This window comes from Poeciliopsis prolifica, unplaced genomic scaffold (assembly GCF_027474105.1).
Source record: "Poeciliopsis prolifica strain line A6 unplaced genomic scaffold, Auburn_PproV2 SCAFFOLD005, whole genome shotgun sequence".
In the NCBI taxonomy this organism is placed as follows: domain Eukaryota; kingdom Metazoa; phylum Chordata; class Actinopteri; order Cyprinodontiformes; family Poeciliidae; genus Poeciliopsis; species Poeciliopsis prolifica.
Genome location: NW_026562380.1, coordinates 12775667 through 12803636, shown reverse-complemented (window position 1 = coordinate 12803636; position 27970 = coordinate 12775667). Strand labels below are relative to the sequence as shown.

Genomic DNA, 27970 nt, shown 5'->3' with positions numbered 1-27970 from the left:
ATTATTTTTATAAAATAACTTGAAAAAGTGAAGTTGTAATCTTTTCAAAGAAGCTCTGCTTGTTCACTCCTCCAGCGTCATGTGACATGAACAAGTGCACATCAGTCCCCTAAGCGTCACTGGGGGAATGTTACAACTTGAAACCTTTCTGTGTATTGAACAAACGTCATACTAAAATACCAACTGTAATAAAAAAATAAAACAGGTTGAGAGTTTTTTTTTCTTTTTTTTTCTGTATTAGCTTGCCCTTTATTGTCCACTGATGCAGGAATGTGAAGGATGCTCTGCGTCCACCTGATACTGTTCTGCGCCCGGGGGAGGGTCTCTCCAGTCTCCGCTCTGCCATAACTCGGCCGAGCCTTGGCAGGCGGACACCCATCCTTTGAGAGATGCACTGGAAACATGATCACTAAGGGAGCCTGAACGCATTCCTCGGCTCCGGTCAGACGATTCGACATCTCCATGCTCGCTGCGCTATTCTCCAAAGACCAGACGAGCGAGCAGAGGAGAGGAGAGGAGAGGAGACGGGGCGTACTACAACAACAAGCCGGAGCCGACATCATCAGCCGCTGCAGCGTGAGCGACGAGGTCATCATAAAGCTACGGTAAGATGCGGACAATCCCAGCTGCTTTCAGCGTGAGGCTTAACCCTAAACACCGACCATTTTCTGTCTAAGAGCTGCGACTCTCCTTTTTTATTAAACCGCTCGGCTCACTCAAACTACAAAAGGCTTTAGTAAACGCATGCAGGTCACGGAGGATTGGACATTTATTCCATCTAAGCCGTCATTCACACATGTACATTGTCATCATAAGCTGTACAGAATATGGGTTAGTGGAGCAAATCTATGCGCCCAGTGACCACCAGGACACGATGTGTATAAGGTTAAACTGAGTGCATTCATGTAACGATTTGATTTATTTATTTTATTTTCTGTGATCATGTAGCTTAAAATATTAATGATAGCAATAATAATAATAATAAATCTTTTTGGCACCAAAAAAGGAGACAGCAGTGCTATTGAGGACATAAAAAACAAATGAAGGGCAGTATAGGCCTGTATGCTGTACTTATAGTGAATGCTGCAGCTAATAGCCTGCTTCTAATGGCAGCAAAGAAAAGCAAATGTGTCAGTTTGATGCAAGGCATATAGGTTGCAGAGTAAATGTGCCTTTAGACATTACTTCTGCTTTTGCTTGATTGTTACACTGAAGTGTTTTGACTCACCAACCAATTTTCAGTATAAAAGACAAAGATTACCTGATGAACCCTGTAAATACAAAAGGCAGCTCCACATGTCTCATTTGTAATCCAACCCACCCAGCTCATGCAAAATCATCAATTAACTGTGATCAATCACAGCTGGATTTTGTTTTCATAGCCCACTCGAATCAATAAATCACCTAAATAGGACCAGTCTGAAAACACAAGTATGCTTTTTAAAGATAGTGGGACCTGTTAAGGGAAGATCCACATGGATAGTACAGTTAAACATCGCCCAGAGCAACACACTTCATCTGTCAGCTTGCCTTCTTCCTAACTTATTGAAACAGTTAACCAGCCAAAAGAAAATGTTATTCCTCAGTCCACTTCATCTTCTTCGTAGTTCTAATGCTTACATGCCTGTTGTTGTTGTAATGTTAGCATGGGACACCCTGACAGCTACGTAGGCTCGTTTGCTACAAATGACAACTGTGCATTCTTGCACTTTTCTATCAGAAGCAGCATTAACGTTTACAGTGGTTGGGCTGTCCTGTCACTCTCCACATTCATCAGTGAGACTTGGCAGCCCAATGACTCAGATGCCTGTCCATTGTTACTTCCTCAGAGACCACTTTAGATAGAGATTGATTAGTGGAAACGCCTCATAAAAGCTGCAGAACTGACTTACATAAAACTAATTGAAGTCCTCTGGCTTGCCAATTTCTCTTTTGTTTCTTGAGTTCCTTCCTAATCCATCATACTCTGTATCGTAATAAATAAACACTCGTCTGCTAGTCATCATAATAGTTTGCCTTATCTGAACCATACATAGTCTGTACAAAATTATCCTTGTTTTGTAATGTCACATCTAATAATAAAGTAAAACAGTCATATGAATGCCATTTGTATCAGACTTGAATTGTAGATCTTGTTCACTGCCAAAGCCTGATTCACAATAACCTACATTGTTGCTTCAATCCTAATTAAGTGGCCTACTAAAAGCTGATGTTACTTCTCAGATTACCTCAGAATATTGGGACGGCTATAGCACACATTACGCCCTTGGGGGAATTCACATGCTATAGTTAGACTCATTTTGAAAGTGACAAATTTCCCAGGAATTAAATTTCAGCATCTGAAGGTGAGAAACATGGTTTGCATTGTGGCAATCATACACATTGCAGAGAAATTCTGGGAGATCGTCCTTGATGTGGAAAACATATGGCTTATTTGTCTTTGTAAGAAGGTTGACTTAATTTTAGGTTGACGTTATGTACGCAAATTATGAACGATTCAGTGTCAGTCCTTGATGTTCTCCATATTAATATCACCTAAATCTGCTGTTCTGGTCACATACAAGTACATCTAAAACAGTGGTTCCCAAAGATTTTCTGGGCCCATCTATGGATTACAACAAAATCCCCCCCAAGAAAGACAAAAAAAAATCAATTGGGCCCATAAAGTGTTCAACCAGGCACAAACCTATACACATATTTTGTTTTCAAATTCCACTGAAGTTCATTTCACACTTCAAGTTGCAATAAAACAAACTACAAACTATTTTTATAGTGAAACACTCTTGTGTAACTGTTTTTATGTTTTTCATTTATCCATACAGCTTCCTGTACCCCCACTGCAATGCCATTGGCCCCAAACTTTGGAGACCACTGATCTCAAAGAGTAGATATTGTGAAAAAGTTCAATATTCTTTGCCACTTCTTTTGGAAAGTTGAATGTATACTGTGTAGCTTTATTGCACATAGAGTGAAATATTTAAAGCTTAGTGATGACAAAAAATTCAAACTCAAAAATGTATGTCTGAGAAAATATAAATAGTACATAGGATCAATTAAAAAAAAGATATTGTGAATTGGTTTCTGGAAGGTATCTTGAGCTTTTTGCAGTGTAATTCTTGGTTTGTGTGCAAATAACAGCTTCAGTGCAACATGGAGGCCATCAGCCTATTGCACTGTTGAGGTGTAATGCAAACTTCTATTACAACCTTCAAGTTATCTGCCTTGTTGTTGTGTGGTGTCTCGTCTTCCTCTTGACAGCTCAAATAATTTTTATGGGATTCAACTCAGGCAAGTCTGCTGGCCAATCGAGCAGAGTAATACCATAATCACTGAATCAGCTTTTGGTACAGTTGGCAGTGTGGGAAGAATCCATGACCTGCTGGAAAATGAAATAAGCATCTCCATAAAGCTTGTCAGAAGTAGGAAGCATTAAGTGCCCTAAAGTTTATCTGGTAGTTAGCTGCTCTGTACTTCAAGCATGGCACAAATCGTGACAGTGAAATCCTCAAACTGGACGTCAAGCAGCATCTGTGCTTTCTCCACTCTTCCCTGGGACCTTCAATTCTAAATGAAATACAAATTATAGGTTCATCTGAAAAAAGGACTTTGTACCATTGAGCAGTTGGTTTTCTATTTAGCCCACATAACATTCTTCTCACATTGTGTCTTGGTCCAGGCTTAACACATTTGTAGCCCACGTGGAAGACCATTGTTACCTAATGTTAGTCAAAACAAAATGTTGGAATTATATTTTTCATTTACATTTCTGCTAAAAAAACAAAAATGAGACAATGAAGGTGTATGCATTTGTGCAAAAAATGTATGATTATATTGAGAAAAGTGAGTTTTTGTAGTGGAATGAATAGATATGTATTTATTTTAAGACAAAACTGCAACCCTTCTTATGTGCACCCATATTTCTTGGTTTTGCAAATGTGCTTGTGGTGAAACTCTGCTCTTACTGAGAAGAGCAAGTGTCTGCGTCGTCATTCTGTGGTCTGTCAAGCAAAAGAGGTAATCGCTTAAATAATCAACGCCCATAGCAACGACTAGCAACAACACAGAAAAACAAGCTACTATTTTCATATGTGTTTCAAAAATGTTGTCTGTAACACCACCATCTTTCTTTGTATACTGCTGGGGCTTGATTTTGTATTCATTTTTGCACCTAGCTCCATTGTGGTGAATCCCAGGAAAGAAGCTTACTCCTTTATCCTTGGCTGAGCTGCAGCTGAACAAGTGAGGCTGTAATTGCAATGATTATCATCTCATGTCCCCAGTTTCACCTATTGTGTCCCAGAAGTGTCATTTTCAGAGTCCTCAAACTGGAGGCTGGAGATTACTTTCCTCATCTTCCTGGCTCGTGTGGATAAAACTGAATTTTCTTGGCTATTTCCCACGACAGGATGGCTGCTTATTATGAAGTGCAGGTGGTTGAGGCTCTGGTTCTACCCACACACTGAGTGCTGTGCACTGTTTAGTCGAGGTTCAGCTTTTGCGTCGGCGGAAAGTTACACAATGTAAGAAACAATTGTTTCTCTGTGTGTTCAGTTAGTTTGACAGCAGGGAACATCACAGGTGGACTCAAACTGGCTCATATAATTTGAATTTGTCTTTGAGATAAAATTGTTTTAAAGGGCATGCATCATAATTCATACCACCATCTAAGCAAAAGGCAATTTGTTTTCCATTGTGAAAGGGGACTCATTATCCAAAATAGTTTTTTTTTTTTTTTTGCACATTTTTGAATTTCCATTTAAGTCTTTAGCAGTTAGGTGAAATATCAGATTGATGTTTTTGCAAGAAATGCAATGAACATGATTTTTATATTCCACAGACCTGTTTTAACTTGTTCAAGGAAACATAATATGTCTTCTTTTTAGGAAATTATGTTAATATTTGTGTTTTAAGCTGGCAGAAAAGAATGATATAGCTATGGTAAACACCAACTCATAGACTCACTGCTGTCTCTTTTGGGAGTTTTGGATGATGATGGCACTCAAATACAGCTTCAATGACTTCCATGTTGTTTCTTTTTAATAATTTTTAGTCAACATAGAGTGGATGATTATGAATAAGGCTTCCATTTTGACTAAATTTGTAGAACTAAAGGAATCAATGACTACAGGCAAGTAAAATACTGTATTAAGTATTATTTATCATTTCTTTTAATCCACAAAGGTCAGATATTTTACTACAACAATTATGAGATTACTATAAATTAAAAAAAATTAAAAAAAGCTTTTCTGAAGGATATTTATGCTTCAGTGTACTGTCACCTATTGCCAGATTTATTCAATGCTATTATCCTTATTGAAATGATTTATTCAGTAAAACTTTTCCAAACCCCCTAAGGAACATTCTTGCCCTTTTAAATAAGAGCCAGGGGTCAAAAATTGCCTGAAGTTACACCCAGAGGGGAAATTGTGTTCAGAACCAAAAAAACAGCTCTAGCATTACCCTTCTGCCCCTTTAAAAGTATGTTTCATATTTGATTGATGGATTTAGTTACAGGATTTATCTTTTATTTCCGCTTCAAAGATCAGCTGGGCTGGATGATTTTTTCACAGTATGCTTTTAACCGTAAGAGTCTTCCATGGTTTCTAGCTTTTTTATATTTCATTATGTACATTCAAAAAAAATCTTACATTCAGATGTTAATGTTAGTTCTGGGAGTGGCAGATGGCCTGCTATGAGAATAGTTTGTTCAGTGAAATGCAAGATTCATCAGTGTATGCTGACCCCTGTGGCCATTTCACTTGTAGTAAGGCACAGGTTGAAGTTTATATGCATTGATCTCATTTTAAAGTTTACATACTTTTATGGTTTTATTCTTAATAGTTTTCAATTTCCTTGTGTGGTCTACATTATTTTTTTGGATGTATGTTTTTATAGTTCAACTTGAATTCCAAAAATAGGTGTGAATAAAAATATGGATTTGTTGAATTATTTTCATTGTAGTTCTCATCATTTAGGTACATAGGATTTTTGTAGTGGCCAAAAACAGTAGAATGTTTTCTGCTGTATAATATTCTGACGTATGACGTTTAAACAGAGGTTAAATAAAATTAAAAATATAAAAAAATGTCCTTGCAATGAAAGATTGTATATAGATTAAGCAAATGATTATTGTTCTCCCAACTTTATTCTTGCTAAATAAGAATTCCTCAAATGTTTAAGTTTTAAGTTCATTCTATAAATATAAAAAAACTAAAAATAAAAACAAATCAGATTTATCTCCTCCCCCACTCTTCCTATATCATAAACTTTTAAAAACTATGTTCCATTTAAAGGATTTCCTCCTTAACTTGTTATATTTGATCAGAGTCTAAAGAAAGGAAGCCATTAAGACTGAAAATGTATTTTGTAACATGTTTTTTTTTCTTTTTCATTTATTATGAATCATAATACTGACTGGCAATAAAACTTAAAAGATCTCTTTGCCCAGTTTTTAAAAAGAGTGAAAAATAGAGTAAAGCACATAAAATTGAAATAAGTGGGATCAGCACATAACATTCTGCACATCATTACTAGTGTTTAAAATCAAGTCCTTGGAGAAATTTCTTTACTTTGCAAAGGCCCAGTTAACCTCTAGGATGATATCCTCATGCTCCGCCTAGCTTCTTGGCCAAACGAATAAAAACAAAACTCAGATTTTGTTTCTGACAAATGAAAGTGAGCAAACATGCTTAAAAGTTTCAGAAGTGTTAATAGGCACAATATTTAACCTCCAGAACAGATTTTTACTGCCTTATTCATAAAGGATCTCTTGAGCAGTATCGTGTTCAACTGGATGCTTTTAGTGGAAGGTTTTCTGCACATATTTCACTGCCAGCAGCAGCATTCGGAAAAAAACTGATCTCCGATTGGGGAAATAAGTTGCTTTTCACACCTTGTTCAGTGATTTTTTTCTTTCTCAAAGCTGAGGTCAGGGAAGTCATCCAGCTGAGTCTACTGACTAATTTACCTCTCCCTTTTTTTTTTTGGGCTCAGCTATGTTCCAGCAGCTACAATATCCCTTTGTGCGTCATGCTGGTGCATAGTGGACAGGAAAAGAGGCTAAGCCTGCTTTCTCACTATCTTCAGCAAGATAAAATATTGATTCTTCATTTCACTAAACAGGAACAAATTAATACTTTGGTTTTACAGCGATGCTTTGCAAAAAATGTTCACACCATTTAAAATATTCCTGTCCTGTAACACGCTTCATCAGATCAACATAAACTACTGCATAATTGTGAAATGAAAGACAATGTGGGTTTTTTAAAAATGTTTTTCATATATATTTCACCATTTTGAGTTTCATTTATTCAATTTTATAAATGGAACTGCTTCATGAAGGCTTCAGATGGTAGCAGAGCAGGTTAGTGAACAAACAGAACTGGGTTAAAAAGCAAAATGAGCTTTGAACATCTCAGTGAGTCATAGTGATGCTACCATGTTGTGGTGAGATCTAAGGTCAGGTAGGCTAGTGGCCTCCAAAATTCATGTGGTCTTGAAACATAGTTTGAGATTAAACTGCAAAAAGAAGTTTTTTCTTTTTTTTGTCTACAATTGATATGCATTCATGGACATGTTTTTCTCAACTCTGACACAAGTAGAACTTACATGGTTTAATTAGTCAAAATGAGGAGCACCTCTTAAAACAACCCAACAACCACCTCAGAATACGACCTTAGAAAAATAAAAAAACAAGTGGAGAGACAGAGATCAGTGAGATTCTACCCCAGTGACTTTCTAGTAATACCAGCAATTTGAAGCACTTTTGCACCTCATTCACTTTGGGCCACAGTTAAAAATATGATCATGGACACATTCGTACACTGACACACAGAATGGTTTGCAAGTTTCCTAAGAGCAAATTGCCCTGCAGTAGATCCCACGGTTTTTCGATTGCAATGTGGTTCTTTGGCCTGCTGATCTCCACAAACGTATGCAACAGCTCTACGGCTTGACTAACATTGATGTAATTGTCATTTTAATTTCAGATATGTCAAAGGAATTCAAACCAATTTACAAACTAATCTGGAACCATCCAAATAAATCCATAAATATGCAAAAATATGCAGACTGCAAAAAAAAAAAAAAAAAAAAAAGGCCTTTTCATGTGTTGTGCCATGATAGAGGGATTGTTTGACTTTGTTTATAGGTGGTTTTGTTTTTTGTTGTAACAACTGTGTGGATAAAATACAAATTTTGTAATGTGTAAAAATATTATCTAAACAATGGCATTGGAATCTTTTGGGTCTTATCGGTCTTATAACCCAGATGGCTTCACATCCACACCCACTCAGCCAGCTGACTGATGCTTGGTTCAGTCTGGCAGCGATTCCACCTATTTTTTTTTTTTTTTTTTTTTGCATTTAGTTGTGTGCACTCAGCTTTATTTTATTTTATTTTATGTTTTTTTTTTAAGATAGCTTAAAAAAAAGTGAGCTACAAAAAAATGTATTGGATAGTTTTCCAAACTGTTTCTGTTTCATTTACACATTTCTTCTTATTTTTTCCCCCAGGTTTCCAAGAGGTCCTCTGTTGATCCGAAGCCCCAAGAACTCTGAATAACGTTCCGGCACGGCCATTATCCCGACTCGTCTCTTCATTCATGTTTTTGATTACTTCCAGGATGTGACGACGATTTAGGGAAGAAAACCTCCCCAGTAAATCACAAAGACAGCAGCTAGAATCACATGATTGCTATGGAGTGACGAGTCACAGCAGCTTTGAGTGGACCTGTAAGTGTCTTGTTTGTTCATTCTAATATTTACATGTCTATTTTTCCAGAAATACATAGAATTTTATTGACATTCAACTGATTTCTTGAGAAAGATAAGTTACTTAAATAAGGAAATATAATAATACAATAACATAAAAGTAGTAATTCTCCTCCCAAACACTGAAGCACTGTTCTACTAGCCACTTTGCAAACACGTAATGTTTTTATTTATTTATTTCTTTTTTTTTTCACATAAACTCAACGACTGGATTGGAGGAGATCTTTTCTCTCCTTTTCCTTTTAGTTTCTTCTTTGTTCACACCGCTCACTTTACTGCTGCACTTTGCTGACATGCGAAGTGCACCATCTCCATTGTGCTTTCTTTCACTTTTGTCCTTGGCACTTGACAGCAAAAAAGGCTGGATGTGTCTTGCATCTTTCTTTTTTTTTTTCCCCACACCTGATGCTTTTGCTCCTCAGATCCCGAAAAACAACAGCAACATTTTTTCTCTCTCCTTTGGTGTTCCAAACATGACATATATTCAGAGAACACGAATCTTGAATCTTTGAAGCCATGATGATCTGGGAGAAAACTGAAGCATGTCTGGATGTGTGAATATATATTTGATACATGTTGTTGTTCATGTGACTTATGAAGCTCTTCAAATTGCATCAAAATTTGCCTAATTATCAGGGAAGGACAATTTAACAGTCTATAAGTTACAGATCTTTTGACTCCCATTGATTCCTCACTGGATGCCTTTGAAGACATTTAGTATTTTCTCAGCATCTCCATTTACATTTGAGAATAATTTGAGGAAAAAGGAATTCCAGACTGCCACATTTATATTTTGCACATGGAAAAATATGACCCACAAACATCTTTAACCTGACTTTTTTACTACAATGAAGGGATTTGTGTCAAGTTTCAGAGTTTGTTTTGAGTCATCATTCTGTTTCACGTGACCCGTTTTCTTGTAGCCACTATGAAACTTTATCGGTCAAATCACATGTCATAGCCAGTCAGAACAATATAATGATAATGCAAGAAATTTTGATTTGTAATAGATGATTTATAATGAGCAGCTGCTCAGTGATGCTTAATTTCTGTTTAATAATGAATTTCTATGTATTTAAAAATAATGATATTTTTTAACTTGTGTTTTTATTGCAAAACTGATTGTATTGTTTTAAGCATTTTTTGTTTATATCATTCAAGATGATGTATGGCTACAGAATTCCTGTCTGTGGGAATAAACACATGATCTTGGATTGCATTTATCTTAAATTTATGTGGCCAGGCCTCATGTCTTCAGAGGTAAAACACATGTTTGTTATTGGTGCTTCCATGGTGTCAGTTCATGTCTAACATGTTGCAAATGTTGAGTTAATAAACAAAACCAGGCCGGTCACTGGGAATGTTTGGATCTGACAGGCTTCCAGTATCAATCATTAAGTTTGCTACAGCAACATCTCCTATGGAGGCTGCACATTTTATAACCTGTCACAAAGTTATCTTTAACTCGTGACACCTTTCAGTGCAAATTGCATCAACATTAAATAAGCCATGACCCGAGAGGCTGACCCAAAAGTCATGCACTATCAGTCTTGGTATTACGTCATAGCTGAATGACACTACAGCTTTAATGCAAAATTCAGCAAATACAGCTTAGTTGTGATTGGCTGGCTGGCTGGCTGGCTGGCTGGCTGGCTGGCTGGATGGATGGATGGATGGCTGGATGGATGGGGGATGGCTGGATGGCTGGCTGGCTGGATGGATGGATGGATGGATGGATGGATGGATGGATGGATGGATGGAAAGGTGGAGAGATCCTAATACTAATTTCTATGCAGTTCCCTGAATATAAGATTTTATTTAACAACCTTTCACCTCTACTGCAGCCAATGCATCATAACAGATATTTAATCGGATTGTGCTCTGGCCTTTAACTGGACCATTTCTGACACATTAATGTAAAGCCATTCTGTTTTAGCTCTATGTTTAGAGTGGGTGTCTCGCTGTGGAGGGTGAACCTGCATTCCAGTTTTCATCTTTTGAGACCAGCGTTTCTTACAGTTTTTGCCGTTGCTTCCTCTTTTTGCCTACACAGAAGTCGAGTCATGACGTCCACTGTTAAACAAGTGATTCATATTTTAAAACCTCATCAACACTTAAAGCTTAGTTCTTCTTTTTAGTTCCATAACTACCCAGAAAATTCAAGTGTCTTTATGCCTTATTAAATATCCTTTTAACCGGATCTCAGCATTTGACTGTGCTTGGCATATTTTTAGTACCCATTTACTTACTCATTTTCTCACTAAATATTATATATATAGCATAGCTGCCAAAAAGTGACAAACGCATGTTGGGCCATGCAGTGACCCACATGCACAGCAAGGTATGCTGTGCATGTACCATGAACAGTAGCATGGGGCTAAATCAGTCGACGCAACCTTCCCACCGAAGGGAAGGGAATAGGAAGCAGGTGCTGGCACTGCATGCTTGTTTAACAGTGGGAAGAGCTTTGGCTCATCTAACAGTATGCATCACATAACCTTTGGCTTTGTGACAAATTACATGTGAAAGCATGTGTTCTTTTTATGTAAAAAATGCATTTGTGCTGCATGTGCACACACAACTATGAATATAAATACTTGTTTCTGATGAAAGTAGAAGACGGCATATTTTTCAAAACTCAAACCCCTAATTTATAATCCAGTAACACTTTATGAAATCTGACATTGAGTTTGTTTTGAGAACATTTTAGAGCATTATTATGTATCTCTTTTCAACAAAAGCTTCAGGGCAATGTTTTTAGTTTTTTTTTTCTTACGTACAATCCCCGTTAGGGGATGTTTTGGAGAAATTCTCCAAAAAAATCATAAATGAGGCCCCCACTTGATCCATTTTCACAAGAAATAAATTGACTCAATGAATTATTCCATCAAGTCTTTTGGCCTCTATAACAAGAAGGGGACTTGAAACAGAGGATAAATTAGGACACTCAGTTCTTTTGTTGCCTTTTTACAAAATCAAAGCAAAGACATTTAGGCAGATTTGGCACATTTGCCCAATTTATAATTTCGCTTCATACCTTTCCCCTTTGAGGACGCCGAGAAAAGCGAAAGGAAGTGTAAGTGACTGAAGAAAAATAGGTACTGAACTTTGGAGATAACAACAGACAAGGGAAATGTAGTGAGCAATTCTTTTTTTATATGCCGTATGCATTGCACCACCCACAGATAAAAATTTAAAAGTGCTAAAAAAGATAGATTATTAAATAATTAAAACATGACTACTAAAGGGAAAAAATACATAGTACATATTATTAAAAAGAAATATGCAACAATATTTACACAGATCTTAAGAAAGCAGTGTGAGACAAAAAAAAAGACAGAATCAGAATGTCTTTATGTCAATGAGATATTCCTGTTCCTTCTGTTGAAAAAGACATAAACTAATTAAGAATAGTTTTTTAAGAATAAATCAACTTTGGTGCATATTCTAAGTAACAGCTAATTGTTTAGATGTGTAAACTTAGATCTGGGAATGACATAAAATCTGTTAACTCAGATTTCCCGCAGCAGCGCACTGCTTGAATTGGATTGAGTTTGCAGTATTCTGACAGTATTATCACAAGATCATAAGATAAAGGATTAGGAAACATAAAATTACTAGTGATGTCTTATGAAGTAATGATGCTTCTTTAGAAAAATCTTTTTTAGATGTGTAGTCAGAGCCAGGAGTGACGTGATTGTGATGTGATGTGCTTCCCTGACAGAAATCGTTCATAAATTCATAATTATAATCTTCAGCTATTATTTATGTCTCGATTTACTGAGCTTTTTTGCTTTTTCCAGAGCAAAATGAAAGTTGGCTAAAGTGTATTAGCAAGACTCTTCAGACTACAGACACATTAAAAACAATTGGATAAGTACAACATGTGATTTAGTAGCACATATGGAAGTGGTGCAAATCAGATTTTGTTTTTCTTTTTTTGTGGGGGGAGGATGAAAAATCAGAGTTCGGTCTTTTACACTGCCATAAAAAAGTTGGATATGAGTGATAAGTGGATGAAAAAAAATATTTGGGTCACATTAACCTTTCAACTTAGGACAGACTAATGCAGCACAAGAGTACACGATGTTTTTTTTTTTCTTTCTTTTTTTAAGTATTGTGTTGCAAAAGTTAAGAGAGGTAGTTGATGTTAAGGGAAGTTTCAGAAACACTGGTATAGAGGGAGGAAAAAATAAAGAGATGGAGGAAGCAAAAAGGACCATGCAACATTACAGACAATTTTCCCTTGTTAGTGAATTAAAAATATGAAATAGCATTGTTTTTCCATCCCATAAGATTATGGGATGTTAAAAAGGGCCAGGGACATTCAGAAATTGTGTTATTTTCTCAAAGCAGGTTACAGTTCCAGTACATCAAAGAAAACAGGGGAGAAGGAAACGGCTTCTAACAAGCAATGCTGAAGCTCAACTCCACAAGGTCTGCAAAGGATATGGTTACTGTCACCTGTGGGTTAAAGCCTCCTCCCTGGTTTGATGTTTGAATTTGAGGTTATTTGATGCTTCACTTTCAAGTCGGCCTGACAGAACACGACTGCAACCAGATTTCCCAGCAGGACTCTTAACTGCTCTGCAGACAAACTCGCACACATCACCCTCAAGCCACATCAAAGCAGAGCTCTCATCTCTGCCCTTTAAGAAGACACAGGACTCTGATGGGTTTTATATTGGTTTGGCTCCGTCTAGTGGCGGATATGTAGAGTTACAGGTTCGAACATGTTTTTTGTCAATAAAATTGGTTCAACGTTGTTGCTTTCTTTCTCTCTCTCTTTCAGTGACAATGGTGTTGTTTCTGATTGGATCCTCCATCACTGTCAACAATTCATCTCATGACAACCAAACTGCAGGTAAAACATCAAAGGTCTTGCACTGCTAACATTAAAGAAAGAAAGGTGCATGTTTTAAATATCAAAGGTTTTTCATTTGATTTAAGGTATTGAAGTAATTTTCCAGATCATCTAACAAAATGAACGTGATGCTGTTGTAAAGACGGAATTTGAGAGAGTAACTCATCTTTCATTTCCACGTCTATCCAGATTTGCCAGTTTGAACTAAAGCTGATTTAACTTTCAAATGCCAGCAAAAACACTGAAACAGCCTTTTGCCCTCCTGCCAAATTGGAAGCCAGCGTCAGCATAGTGCTGTTTAATGATGTGTGGAACATCTAGAAAATAAAACCCAATTAGATCCAATAGCGGATGCTAGTTCATTTCATGCCAACACAGAGACAGACAGGACAGGACAAACAGGTCCACACCTAAGGAGAATTTCAAGACACCAATTCAACTAAAAGTCTAAATGTCTTTACAATGTGGAAGAGAAAACAGAAAACAAACAGGGGATCAGAGATGGCCATAAAACTGCATCTATAAAACTACAAGTTAAATATTATAATGTCATAGTTCTCCCAAAAATATTTTATAAAAAGCAATTTTAGCAAAGAGCTATAAAGCTTTGCTGATGAACTACACTACAGAAAAAACACTAAATATACCAAAAAATATGGGTTTTTAATTAAAAGAAATGATTGTTCCACATTAGATTTGTTTAAATAAAACACCAAGGAAGCTGAAATGTTTTTGTTTATGTTATAATGATAAATTCAAGAAGACTGAGAGATAACTCAGACATAATTTTTGTAAAATATATCAGTAGTTGTCACAGAAACTCAATCCCACACAATCAGCCATCAGCGCATTACTCCTAACAATTGTTCTGAATGATTATTTTGAGCATAAACCAACATTGAAAGTTATTTCTGTAAATCTGTCAGGGAAAAGTTTTTCTTGAGTGGAATTATGAAAATTAAAATTGAGTCATGATTACTTAATGAGTTACAAATTGACATGTTTATTCAGCATCAAGACTTCTAAGCTTTTTAGAAGACAAGTCAGAAGGGTGAAAAAAAAAACAAAAAAAAACTTTACCTTGAAGGTTTTTGGTTTGAAGTAATCTCTTTCACTGGTTGTTTGTGCAGAAAACCCCACCCACCACGGTGATCACGTCCTGCCCTCAACGCTGATAATATCCCTGCTTCTTATCATTGTTGTCCTGCTTACAATCTACTGCCTGAGGTAAATAAAGTCGCACAACTCACAATTGCTTTTCTCACCTTCTCCCTTTTTTATCATTAAATGAAAATAAGGCTGAATGTGTCAGGGCGTTATTGTTTGGGGATCTGGGGGGCTTAAACAGGAGGCGAGCAGTGGCTTATGGGCTAACAGCTGCTTGTCAAGGAGGACAGCAAACAAAACGAGTTAGGTCAGATGAGGCTTCACATTCCGAAGCGACAGCATGAGGAGGAACAGCTTTACTTCCCTGAGATGGTTAATGTTTCCTTTAACTTTGTGACTCATCTCATGTGCTAAACAGTTCTCCATGGGCACCTTTTCTGCTGAACTTGGCTCTCTTCATCAGATGGTTTTCATTACCTCACCCTATTTCTTATGTTACAGGTTTAAAAACCACAGGAAAGCCCTGGTCACATCCGTGGATAAGAAGATTCCAAATGGCTTCTTGGAGGAACAAGGTACTCCTTCTGCACTCAAAATAACCACCAGAGCATGAAAATATAATGCATCCATTTTCTTTTTATGCCTTTTTTTATTTTACTTGTAAATTTGAACTCTTTATGAACAAAGGAAGGCTCATGAGCCAAAGCTGGAAAAGTTGTGGGGTTTGGGGGGGCAGGGGCTCTTAGGTTTCATAGCACGTAGGGAGGCACATAAACTTTTCTTCAAGTGGAAAATAAATGTGCGGAAATGCCAAATTCCGAACTGAGATGGTTTTGAGCCGCAGCACCAACTTTATGACTCCAGAAATCATTTCTGTCATGTACCCACAGAGGTAGGAAATCTTAATAGTCGTCAGGCTTGTTTGTGCAGGTGCTGCGAGATCTTGTAATGCCGTCCACTGGGAGACATTTTCTGTCTGACCACCGTATATCCCTTTATACTCAGGAGAGCAGACAGTGGTCCTCCTCCCAAGATCTCCCTCGCAGTCCAAGAGATACTTCCCGATCCCTCTGGACTCGCTGGAGGAGGAGTACCGGATACGCTCTGCAGATGACGGCAAACTCTTCAGAGAGGAGTTCAATGTAAGATTGTTTGGTGTGGGTGACGTTTTTTTTTTTTTTTTCTTTCTTTCTCTCTTTTTTTCTTCGTGAAATCGTATATCAAGTACAGCGGAAAAACAATAAAATATTTTGATAGACGGCTTTGTACCTGTTGCTTTTTTATCATGTGAGGATTGGTTTCTTTCTTTGTAGTCACTGCCATGTTACTACCACCATGGGTCCTTTGAGGAGGCGAGCAGAGAGCACAACAGAGAGAAAAACAGATATCCAAACATTTTACCATGTGAGTGAGGGCCTGTGTATGTTCGGCCGCGGGTTTATTGACGGCTAAATCACCGGGAAAAGCAGTGCAGCAGGCAAAAATAAAACTCACTTCGCTTTATGTCTTCTCTCTTGTCTCAGATGATCATTCCAGGGTGATACTCAGTCAGCTCGATGGACATCTGTGCTCAGACTACATAAACGCCTCTTACATAGACGTAGATATTTTTACTCAATAAGTTCTTCATCAATATAATCATTCTGTCCTACCTAATCTGTTTTGTTTTTTTATTTTCCACACAGGGATATAAAGAGAAGAACAAATTCATCGCAGCACAAGGTAAAGTCTTTTAAGAAAACACTGGAGTTTCTGACTCTTGATGCCAGGTGTTTTGAAATCTTTCTTCCGATACTGTTCCAGGTCCCAAGCCTGAGACACTGGCTGATTTCTGGCGAATGATTTGGGAGCAAAAAACCACAACGATAGTGATGCTGACAAATTTGAAAGAAAGAAAGGAGGTAGGTACTTAATTTTTTACTGAATTATTTCAAACTCTCCAGGAAACACCACAAATTCTTTGAGACCTCTTATGTTTTCTTGTAAGCCAAAGTGCTGATTATCTTTTATTTGACCCCTCTTCTAAATGGGAATCCATTCAAAGTGTCACCCTGCAGGATCACTTAGTATTGAAATTAAATTCAGCCTAACGAGGATAATTGAGTGCTCAAAAAGCAAGTTTGATGGGGCAGATTAGAGGCTGTGGGGATCAATGATGAAGTAATTGTTGATAAGATCCTGAGAGGCTTCATGATAATTAGAGAATCTAGTTAATGGGTTGAAGTGTCACTGTGAAGACCTTATCGACTGTCAGGCCGCCTCTGGTTTGAATTTTTAAAACACACACTGAAAATATAAATTCCTCTACTCATACGGTGCCTTGATAAATCAATCAATCAATCAATTGGCTTTGAATTGTTTCCAGTTCTTTCACGGTACAACCACAAACGTCAAAGTGTACTATTGGAATTTTATATGATGGACTAACACAAAGTTGTAGCTTGATTATCAAGTGATACATTTGCACATCTAAAAAAACTATTTTTTCCCCATTTGTCTTCGCATAATTTGACTGGAACTCAGTCAAATTTTTGAAGGTTTGCCACATATTATCAGATTGAGTTCTGAACTTTGTCTGGTCCATTCTAAAGAGATGCATATGCATTTATTTGAATCATTGCAAGCCCTAGCTTAATGTGTTTGGCTGTTGTCCTTCTGAAATTTGAACCGCCACACTATTGTCCGGTGTTCTGCACCTCCTCGTCTTCTAGGTTCATCCATTTTCCTATTGACTCCGACCGACTTCTGTTCTTATTGAATTCAGGAAACCCCATGGCATGACGCTGCAACCACCATGTTTTCCCATGCGGTTGGTGTCCTTTGGGTGATTGACAGTGCTATTTTTCTGAACGTTTGTCCCTTTGGGGAATCAGATTAAATTGAGCTAACCACACTTCTCATATTTGTATTTGTTAAGAATCATGAAACCTGTTTATGCTTTCCCCCCAACTTCATAGTTATGTGTTGCTTTGTTTTGGTTTATTTCATAAAAGCCCAGTAAAATGCACTGCAATTGTAACATGAGAAAATGGGTCGGGGGAAGGTATGAGGGGTTATGAGTACCATGGTAAGAAATTTGTAACTGCAGTATTTTTTTATGAACACTCTCTTTCTCCAGGAGAAATGTTGCCAGTACTGGCCGGAAAAAGGCTGCTGGATGTACGGAAATATCCGTGTGGCAACTGAAGACGTCATTGTGCTGGTGGACTACACCATCAGAAAGTTCTGTGTTCAATATGTAAGTGAAAATCAAAGTATTAATTTGTGCCCGTTACTAGCAGAGAATGATCACTTAAAACGAGAGTCCCTTTATAAACAAGTTATATCCCATTATATATTGACTTCAATGGAAAATAAACATTATGAACAAAAAAAATTATTCAGGAAAAGTTTTCAAACTGATTTTTCTTTTTAGACATTGGTATGTGGTGTAAAACAGCTATTTATTTTTCCTATCTTCTTCATTTATTCCAATGCAAAACCAAGCGTATGAAGGTTTCCTCGTTGGAAAATGAATATTTTAGGCATAAAACATTAAAAGGGTACAGATAGCAGAAACGGGATATGTCATCAATAAATAAGCATATTTTAACGAACAATAAACAACACTGTAATGTTTCGAGTTTATCACTACTTGATCCTCAGGAATCCATGCGCGTTTTAAAGGTGTGTTTGTTTCTTTTCCCTTTTTTGATTGCCAAGTTGGATGTCTGCTTGGTGTGCTGCGAAGCTTTCACATTTCAAAATTCACTTTGTTCCTGCTCCGTCTGAAGCCAGACAAGCGCAGAAATCCTCTCTGACTCAAAAAAAAAAAAAAAAAGATGAGTGCGCTGGAGTTCTGTAGCGAGTGCTTTCACATTTAGCTCTCTGAAAACACAGCAACCAAGAACGTGGAATGATGCTCTCCTGGGAGTGAGGCAAAAGGAAAAAAAAAAACAAAAAAAAACTCTGTTTGATAATTACATTGTATCTCTCAAAGCACAGTGAGAAATATTTAACAAAAAATAACAAAAATGCAAATTTTTTATCCTACCAACATTTCATAGTTTATAGATGACTTTCTTGAACTGATTTGTGTTTCCACATCCCTGGTGTAACACCTTTGGTGTGTTTGTACTTTTGCAGCAGGGCAGCGATGGCGTTCGAGCTCCTCGGTTGGTCACCCAGCTCCACTTCACCAGCTGGCCAGACTTTGGGGTGCCGTTCACACCGATCGGAATGCTAAAATTCCTGAAGAAGGTCAAGGCTGTCAATCCTTCATATGCTGGGCCTATTGTTGTCCACTGCAGGTAAAATACAGTAAAAAAGGAGACATCAAGTGGAACGACACAAAGAAACAGATTTGCTGATATAAGTTAAAAGCTGAGTTTACACCCAGGTTTAATTATTATATATAGATAAAAATGGATCTTAAAGACTTAATGTCCATGCTTCAGAATTGTATTTGTTTCAATGATCAGCATAATGGCCTACCAAAGTAATTTGCAGCTGACTGTAGCAACTGCTGCAACAGGTGTTGACTTCTGAATGGGGCCCACACTGCTGAAGTTCAACACCCCACTGTGGAATCCAGGCTCTGTGCTCCCAGAGGTGCAGTTTGCCCAAATGACCCTTGTAAATCTATTAGTGTTGTGTTTGGACTTCAGAGGCGAAGCATTTCTGCATATGCTCGCTGGCCACAATTGACTCCTTTGTTCAGAGCACACGGTTCTACGGTTCTACATGTACAGCTTCTTTAAGTGGGAGGCAAATATAGGCTGCTTACAGTGGCTTGTGTCTCATTACCACCAAAAACTTCAATGTATTTTATGGGGGTTTTATGTGATAGGCCAGCGCTAGGTAGTGCATAATTGTAAAGTGGTCTTGTACCAGTGAATGTCTAAAAAATGTGGTGTACATTTGCTTTCAGTCCCTTCACATCAATTACTTGGGAGAACTACATTATGCTGCAATTGGAGCTCTCTACCAGTTTGCACATGTGGAGACTTGGGATTGAACACTGTCTGTTCAACTGGATTGAACAGATAGTGTTCAATCCAGTTCAAAGACAGACAGTGTCTTTGAATATGTATTTTCTTCTAAAGTTTCTCCACAAATTTTCTGTCAGATTTAGAGGTAGACATTCCCTTTTAGCACTATATGGTGCTTTGGTCTAAACCCTTCCATTGTAGTTCTGTCTGTATATGAACCACCACCAGATCAAAGCTTTTGAAATTTCTATCGGATTGTCCTACAAGATTGCTTTGTTTATTGTTCTCCCTGCTGTAGAAAAGCATCTTCACATTGTGATGTTGCCAAAACAGTGAAATGTTATTGACATGTTTGCTGTGTCACCTGTATAATGGGAACCTGCAAACAGAACTTCTAATGCCTTCTCAAACATTAAACTGATGCATGACTAAGCTGGAGATCTCAGCATGTCCTCCAGAGTGCCAATGCATTATTTCAGGTTTAAGATGATGGATTGAACAGTGTTCTGTGAGAATTTCAAAACTTGGGATGTTGTTTAATAACCTAATACTGCTTTAAGCTTACAACCTGTCTGTTCTGTTCCTTGCTTGTTTGTTTGGATTGTTTGGTTAAATTACTCACAAGTGGATTTGCAAATTTGACTTCTGAAGTCATTTGGTTGCCCTGGATTTTGCGTAAAAGTGTTAGAGTAATGAGGCAAAAAAAAAACTTACGCATATGAGCCCCGCCTTTCAGATTTATTTTTAAAAATGTATTCATTTTCCTTTCGCCATTATTCTACTGGTCTGTCGCATAAAATCCCAACATAATACACTGGAGCTTGGCTGGAATGTGAGGAAAATGTGAAAGGGCTCAGGATGCATGAATATGTTTTGCAAGGTTTCCTTTGTGCGTGTTTTGTTTTGTAACTTTTTTTAGTTGTTTGTCACAGACCAGACCTTTCCCCTGTTTATGTTTTTGCAGTGCCGGAGTTGGGAGGACGGGGACGTTCATTGTCATTGACAGCATGATCGACATGATGCATATGGAGCAGCGAGTGGACGTCTTCGGCTTTGTGAGCAGAATACGAGAGCAGCGCTGTCAACTCATCCAGACAGACGTAAGTGACGACGCCATCCGACCTGCTGCACCTTGAACCGACGGCTCAATTCGGAACCGTAAACAACTGGAAAACTTGGAAAACAGCCATGTTCTGTAATACAGAAAAAAAAAGAGAGAAAAATAGTTCAGCAGAACTAAATCGGCTTCTGTTGTGTCTTCTGATCTATTCCTCCTCAGATGCAGTACTCCTTTATCTACCAGGCTCTGTTGGAGTACTATCTGTACGGAGACACTGAGCTAGATGTATGCTCTCTGGAGGGCCATCTGCAAAGGCTTCACAACACCAGGGCCCCCCACGACAGGCTGGGCCTGGAGGAGGAATTCAGGGTACGAAGGAAGGAGCTCCCTGTTAAACATTTCAGTAAAGAATGAATTGTCGCCCATCACCCTGCATCCTACACAGTTATATTATCATGGAAATGTTGCCCAGGGTGCAGCTCTTGGCGGCGAAAATCATAAGTAAAAATGTTTTGGATCAGCTGAAACTTTATAAGGCACCACCATCTGCCGTCTTCAGTTTGTTTTAGCTTTGATGCACAATCCTCCATGGCTCATCGCAAACTACATCGAATTACACTCCAGTTCCTACTTTTCAGATTTTCTTTTCGTCCCCCGCCCTTCCCCCTACCAACAAGTCATGTTTTTGTCCAGCTTCAATTTTTGTAGTTGTTAACATTATTGAACCATAGTCTGCTTTAGAGTTAAAAAAACAACAACAAAAAAAACAGACTCAGTGTTTAATCGCATTGCACTACAAAGTGTTTAAAGTTTTTGATCCACATCAGTTTGAATATGTTTTCTCCCATCAGAAGCTGACCAATGTTCGCATTATGAAGGAGAACATGAGAACGGGGAACCTTCCAGCCAACATGAGGAAGAACCGTGTGCTTCAGATCATCCCGTGTAAGGGTTGCTATTTTATGCTCGGTTGGTTTCATAATGCATTATATCCAAGTAACATCAAAGCGCTATGCTACCGGTGATTTCTCAGACACCGTACATGGATATCTGTCGAATCGGTTCATGTCAGCCAGATCAATGATATTTAAATGTGGGGCTATGTTTTTTTCTTTTTCTTCTTGTTTTCTTTTTCTGTTGTTTCAGTTACAAGTAGAGTAATGAAAGAAGCCACATTTATTTACAATGCACAAAAACTTGATATTGGATTTAATAAGAATGTTTTCTTTTTTCATGTTATTCTTTTCTTTATCAGCCTTTATTTAAACTTTTATCATAAATCACTTGTGGAAAGTTTTTGTCTCTTTATTTATTTATTTTTTTCCTCTCTGCAGATGATTTCAACCGAGTAATACTCTCAGTGAAAAGAGGACAGGAGTTCACCGACTACATCAATGCCTCCTTTATTGATGTAAGCGCTCCCTCTCAACCTCCTGTATAGATTTCCCATAAAAAGTATAAATAAAGCTCATTGTTTCCTTTGCAAACAATGCAAAATATTATGTTTTGCCGCGCTCTCAAGTCGTGTTTACTGGATGATCCGCCCTCCAGGGCTACAGGCAGAAGGACTATTTTATCGCAACCCAGGGCCCCCTGTCTCACACTGTGGAGGACTTCTGGAGGATGGTGTGGGAGTGGAGGTGTCACTCAATCGTTATGCTCACCGAACTCAAAGAAAGAGAGCAGGTAAAGCGTGGTGCTGCACAAACAGATGAAGAGAAATTGATCTGCACATTTAATGTTCCCTTTCTTATTATTATTGTTATTATTATTATTATTATTACTATTATTATTATTATTATTATTATTATTATTATTATGATATTTTTTTGTCTGCCTTTTCTTGTTTTGTATGATTTTTGTGCCTCCAACTTAAAATATATAGTCATGTGAGGAAATTAGGGCACCAGAAAAAGGTTTTTCTAACATGGATTTTTGCATTTTTAAAACAGATTCGGAGAAAGAAAAATAATAGAACAAAATACATCTTAAACTAGATGTAAAAGTGATTTATTATTGGTAAACTATATTAACATTTAGTCTGCTGTTGTCCTGACTACTGAAGTTTATCTTTATGCATTTGGCATTTGCTTTTGTCCAAAGTGACTAAAACTTTACAATAAAGCAATGCAAGTAACGTGTTAACACCATGGAGAGGTTGAAAAATCTGTCAATGACCTTTAAAAGGAGATTGTACTAGTTTTTGATTTGGTGGGGTTTTAAAGAAGGCTCAAAAGAATTTGTAAAGCCCCATTAAACTGTACAGAAATTATTTTTCAAGTGGAGAATGTTTAGGATGACACAGTTCAGGCTTTCTTCCTGTGAGCTATTTGAAAAACACTCAACTGATTCTTCAAGTCTGCTACAATGTTAGAATTCATCCACAAGTGTAATAATCATCAGAGTTTGTAAAGAAGTGTTTGTTTTCTATGAAAAACATGAAGACCTGTTTTGCACCGTTAGAATTTTAAAATGAAATATTTGAACCAGAGAATGCAGAACATGTTTTGCCAAATACATAATTATAGGAAAGCAGCGCAAATCCACCAAAAGCTGCTTGAGAATGAAATTTAGAAACAGATTCCTGTTTGTGTCAAAGGTCAGATCTTGGTTTAATGGATATGTGAGGTGAAGTGAACCCAACAGAATGTGGGAAACTTTCCTCAGACTGATTGATGTCAGAGACTGGTGGATAGCTAAAAAATTGGCCTACTGACATTTTTTCAGCCAATGGAGTAACAAAGATGCTAAGGTATATGGGTTTCCTAACTTTTTGCTTTGATTAATGATGCCTTTTCTAAACTAAGTTTGTTTTCAGTAAAATTGACTTTCATTTACCAGCAATTAAGTTACTTTATTTTTCAGAAATGAAAAAAAAGATGAAATTTGAAATAGTTTTCTTTCGAAAAGTAAACTGAACTTTAATGTCTCTAATTTTTTTCACATGACCTTCATAATAACAATCAGGTAAATGTAGTCTAAGTATTTTCTGTTTATGTTTCTCTCAGGAAAAGTGTTTCCAATATTGGCCATCAGAGGGCAGTATAACATTTGGAGACTACACAGTGGAGCTGAAACTGGAAACACAGTGTGAAACCTTCACGCGCAGAGATATGGTTCTCTCCAACAAGCCAGTGCGTCATGTTGTGCAATATTCTACGTTATATCTCGCTTTGTCATGACATCAGGAAAAAAGCTTAAATCTTGCAAATCTTCTGCAGGAGAAACAGTCGCAACACGTCCGACACTTCCACTTCCACGGATGGCCCGAGATCGGAATACCAGGAGAAGGAAGGGGGATGATTGACATTATCGCTGCTGTGCAGAGGCAGCAGCAGCAGTCTGGAAACCGTCCCATAGTTGTACACTGCAGGTGAGAAACATCAGCTGAAAACTGTGCCAGTACTCCTACTTTTTCCACCCTCACATGCTTTTTGTGTTATCCAAATCTGGACTTTTGATTTTGCAGATAATTATTTTTTTTTCTTGTTCCTACAATAACTTGTACATTTTCTCAGTAGACCCAGTGTTCTACGACTAAACTACTTATGTGATCCCTTATAAAGACTTAGCTGTGAATGCTTTGATCAGAACCTAGCTTCAGGTGAAGTGATTCTAAGGCAGCATACCCCGATGGGATTGATCCAATCCACTGATTCACAGTCAATTAAAACCTCTCAAAGAGAAATCTCCTCTGACTCCCACTATGATTAATCTGATAAGATGAGCTAACGACAGGAAATGGTGTCATCACTTGCCTCTATTCCTTCATCACCGCTTGTCTAGGAGGGGCTTTTTAAAGCTTTTTTCCCCCTCTCCCGGGAATGGGGCTAACCCGCTGCAATCCCCAACGTCTCTCTACACTTTCTCTTCCGAGTTGCACATCACTCTCGCACTCACTCACTTCCCTAACCCCCTCACACACACATCTCCATCTCTCCATCCCACCGTCATAGTAAACATTGACTCAGTCAAATACTGAGCTTCCAAACTGATTAGTGTTGGCGTTTGGATTAGCCTCTCTTTAAGTGGGGATAATTACTAGTGCCATTACACAAAGGTCACCTTTACTCCCTCTAACTTTTTTCACGTCAAATAGAAAACAAATCGTCTGAATTTTAATTCCATTGTAAAGAAACTGAAATATATGTATGTATGTAGCATTAATAGGCCTAAATAACCAGTGTCATAATTTCTAGTCTGAGTGATTAATTCATTCCTATGGAAGGATTTTATCATAAATTTAAAGAAACATGGTCTTGCATATGTATATTAATATGTTAAAATATTTATTTCAACAAGGAATTAATTTACTAATTAATTAGCTGAATGAGTCACAAACACAAATCCAAAGGACAAGGATCGTAACTTGAGTCTGCTACCACTACTGCTTAAGCAGATGCTCGTTTAATTTAATTTTGTTTTATTTTTATTTTTATTGACAAATTTTATTTTAGGTTTATTGGTGTCCCAAGATAGAAAAAGAAAAAAAAAAGACTTCTAGCCGATTTGTATGTTGTAATATATTGCTTTAACTAGAGGGAGAAAAGAGTGAAGGAACAATGAGAAATTATAAGTTTTGAAACTTTAAGAAGCAGGCACATTCATATGACACTAGTGCTGTTTCCATATTGAAGATTTAAAAATTTTCATTTTACTGAATAAAAGGAAGTTTCCCACTAAATAATTAACAGATTAACTAGTATTTAAAGTGGACTAATTATGGATTATTTTGACATTGTCTGAATTTCTACACATAATAATCACATTTGAAGGTCTATGATTCACAGACTCATTCAATAAATTACAAAGTTATTGAAAAGTCCATTCATGTCAGGAGCTTCATTACTAAATGAAACACATTACATAGATTAATAACACACAGATGGGAGTTTGAAGCCTTTCTTTATGTTAATCATGATGATTTTCTGCCTACACTTGATGAAAACTTTTATAATGAGAATATTACCTCAAACCAATAACAAAAAAAAAAAAAATAAAGAAAAGCGGCCTTAATAAGAAAGATTAAGGCTGTCAATTTAATTTTCAAAAGGTATTTTTAATCTGACAAATGAGTCTTATTGGATCCCAAATTCTAATATGCTGAATATGACTATATCTCTACAAACATCCAGAAAAAAAAAAAGGATTTTTGAGGATACCTTTTGATCAGCTTTGTGTAAGACATTTTGAAGTCTTACAAATATAAGACTCTGTTGTGACTAAATAAAAAAAAAAAAGATAATTCTAACAACCCTACTTTGAAGGGCCTCTGAGGAAACTTTTGTTCTTCAAAATACACTAAACTATGCAACAGAAGAAATGTATAACTTTCCACTTTTGTAGAGGAAATCTTGCCTTACACTGCTGGGCTACCGGACCCGTTGGACTGCTTTCCTAAACCACTTAGAAAGAACAAAGAAAAAGATGAGAGAAAGAACTTCCAGTGTTTGCATTTCGAGAAGTAGCTTTTCATTAATCCTGCACCTTCTGCTCACAGCGCCGGCGCGGGACGGACTGGCACCTTTATTGCACTCAGCAACATTCTGGAAAGAGTAAAAGCCGAAGGCCTCCTGGATGTATTTCAGACAGTCAAGAGTTTACGCATGCAAAGACCACACATGGTTCAGACCGCGGTGAGAACAACGCACAATCATTTCAAACATGCCACTTTGTCCATGGTTTTGTTGTCTGGACGGTTTCTGTTCATGCTTTTTCTTTCACTTTTAATTTCCAGGAGCAATATGACTTCTGCTACAGAGTGGTCCAGGATTTTATCGACATTTTCTCAGACTATGCCAATTTTAAATAGGTCACTTTGTATATACATCAGCCAAATAAAAGTCTGCTTTGTTTTTCTTGATGTTGATTTGGATAGCTTTTTACATTTTACACTTGGCATAACAGAACTAATGAAAATGTTAGGAGACCTTTGGCATAGGAGAGCTCCAGGGCTAAATCTCCCAAAAACATGTAATCTAACCTGAACAGATTAAGTTTTCTGAATTAATTTATGCGCTACTATTGTAATAATTTCTAAATAAAATAAGTAAGTTTATTGTGTAAATATTATTTGTGCTCAACGAGAAACAGAAAGCTTCATATACGTTTATTTCTGCTTTATAGTACCTGACTTTCAGTCTGGGATTCACTTAACAGCTGCTGCCTGCTGCAATTAGATTCAGCCTCACTAACTAACTTCTGTTTTGCCTGTGGCGATAAATATTAGTGGATTGGTGCCTGACTTGGCAACATGCAATTAGCTTGTATTGGAACGGGCAGGAAGTAATGTGTTATATCAAGAATTCAGATGCATCATCCCAGCCAAGCGTCGCATTCTGCTTTTAAAAGAATAGTTTTTATATATTGTATCGAGCCAGGTTTAAATGCTTCCATCTTGTGTAAATCGGTGCCATTTTGATTAGACAAAGTTCTGATCTTGAGAAACTGGTCACAAAGTGACACAAATTAAATTATGGTAAGACAGTTGTTTGCCATATTTGTTTTTTCTTTTTTTTTTCTTTTTGTGTGTGTAACATATTTTGAAGAAGCATTTCACATATAGATTAGTGAACAATAATTTGTTAAAAGTCCAATACGTTCATGCATTTTCTACACCTACCTAATCATGTTTAGGTTTCTGACACAAAAGCCACTTTCCATTGATTGAAAGGTTTGAGGCATGGTAAACCCTGCATAGTTCTCTGGTTTATCAGAGGGACAACCCACAAACAAATGTATTGTGGACAGTGGCAGAAAACTAAAGTCAGAATTCCTCTAAAAACCTTGAAGTACTGGAAAATTAAAATTAGTCTCTGGGAACAGATTTATTGTAAGCAGCAGAGGTTCTTGCATGAATGGCACCCTGGGTGAGCTCCACTTTTTGCACCAAAAAGACACTTTTCACCAGAAAAAAACATTCACTTCTGCCCTCAATATAATTATAATTGTTAAACATACAACTTGAATGCAAACATTTTGGGGTTTGAAGTAGACTCCACCCCATATCTCAGTAAAATTAGCCTGAATAAATAAAAGTAAAATATCAAATGTATACATAAATGTTAACTGCTTTGGACAGTTCTCCAAAATTCTGAATACAATTATCAGCATACATGATATTTTGCATAATTGCTTGAAATTCTGCAGAGCAAACAAGCACAGACTAATTAAAAAAACAAAAAACAAAAAAAAAAAA

The 27970-nt window shown here is 37.2% G+C and overlaps 1 protein-coding gene across 1 annotated transcript; it reads left to right on the top strand.

The window, feature by feature from the left end:
* The first annotated feature begins 293 nt into the window (after positions 1-293).
* LOC129359785 (receptor-type tyrosine-protein phosphatase epsilon-like) lies at positions 294-27970 on the top strand. The gene is made up of 21 exons (XM_055029668.1): positions 294-605; positions 8514-8732; positions 13564-13635; positions 14766-14862; positions 15244-15317; positions 15748-15884; positions 16056-16146; positions 16266-16342; positions 16428-16464; positions 16546-16643; positions 17861-17980; positions 18868-19031; positions 20677-20812; positions 20992-21141; positions 21624-21717; positions 22107-22183; positions 22324-22458; positions 23781-23906; positions 23994-24145; positions 26273-26408; positions 26510-27970. Exons 3-21 carry the CDS (start codon positions 13569-13571, stop codon positions 26582-26584), a joined length of 2043 nt encoding a protein of 680 aa, XP_054885643.1. The 5' UTR covers positions 294-605; positions 8514-8732; positions 13564-13568; the 3' UTR covers positions 26585-27970.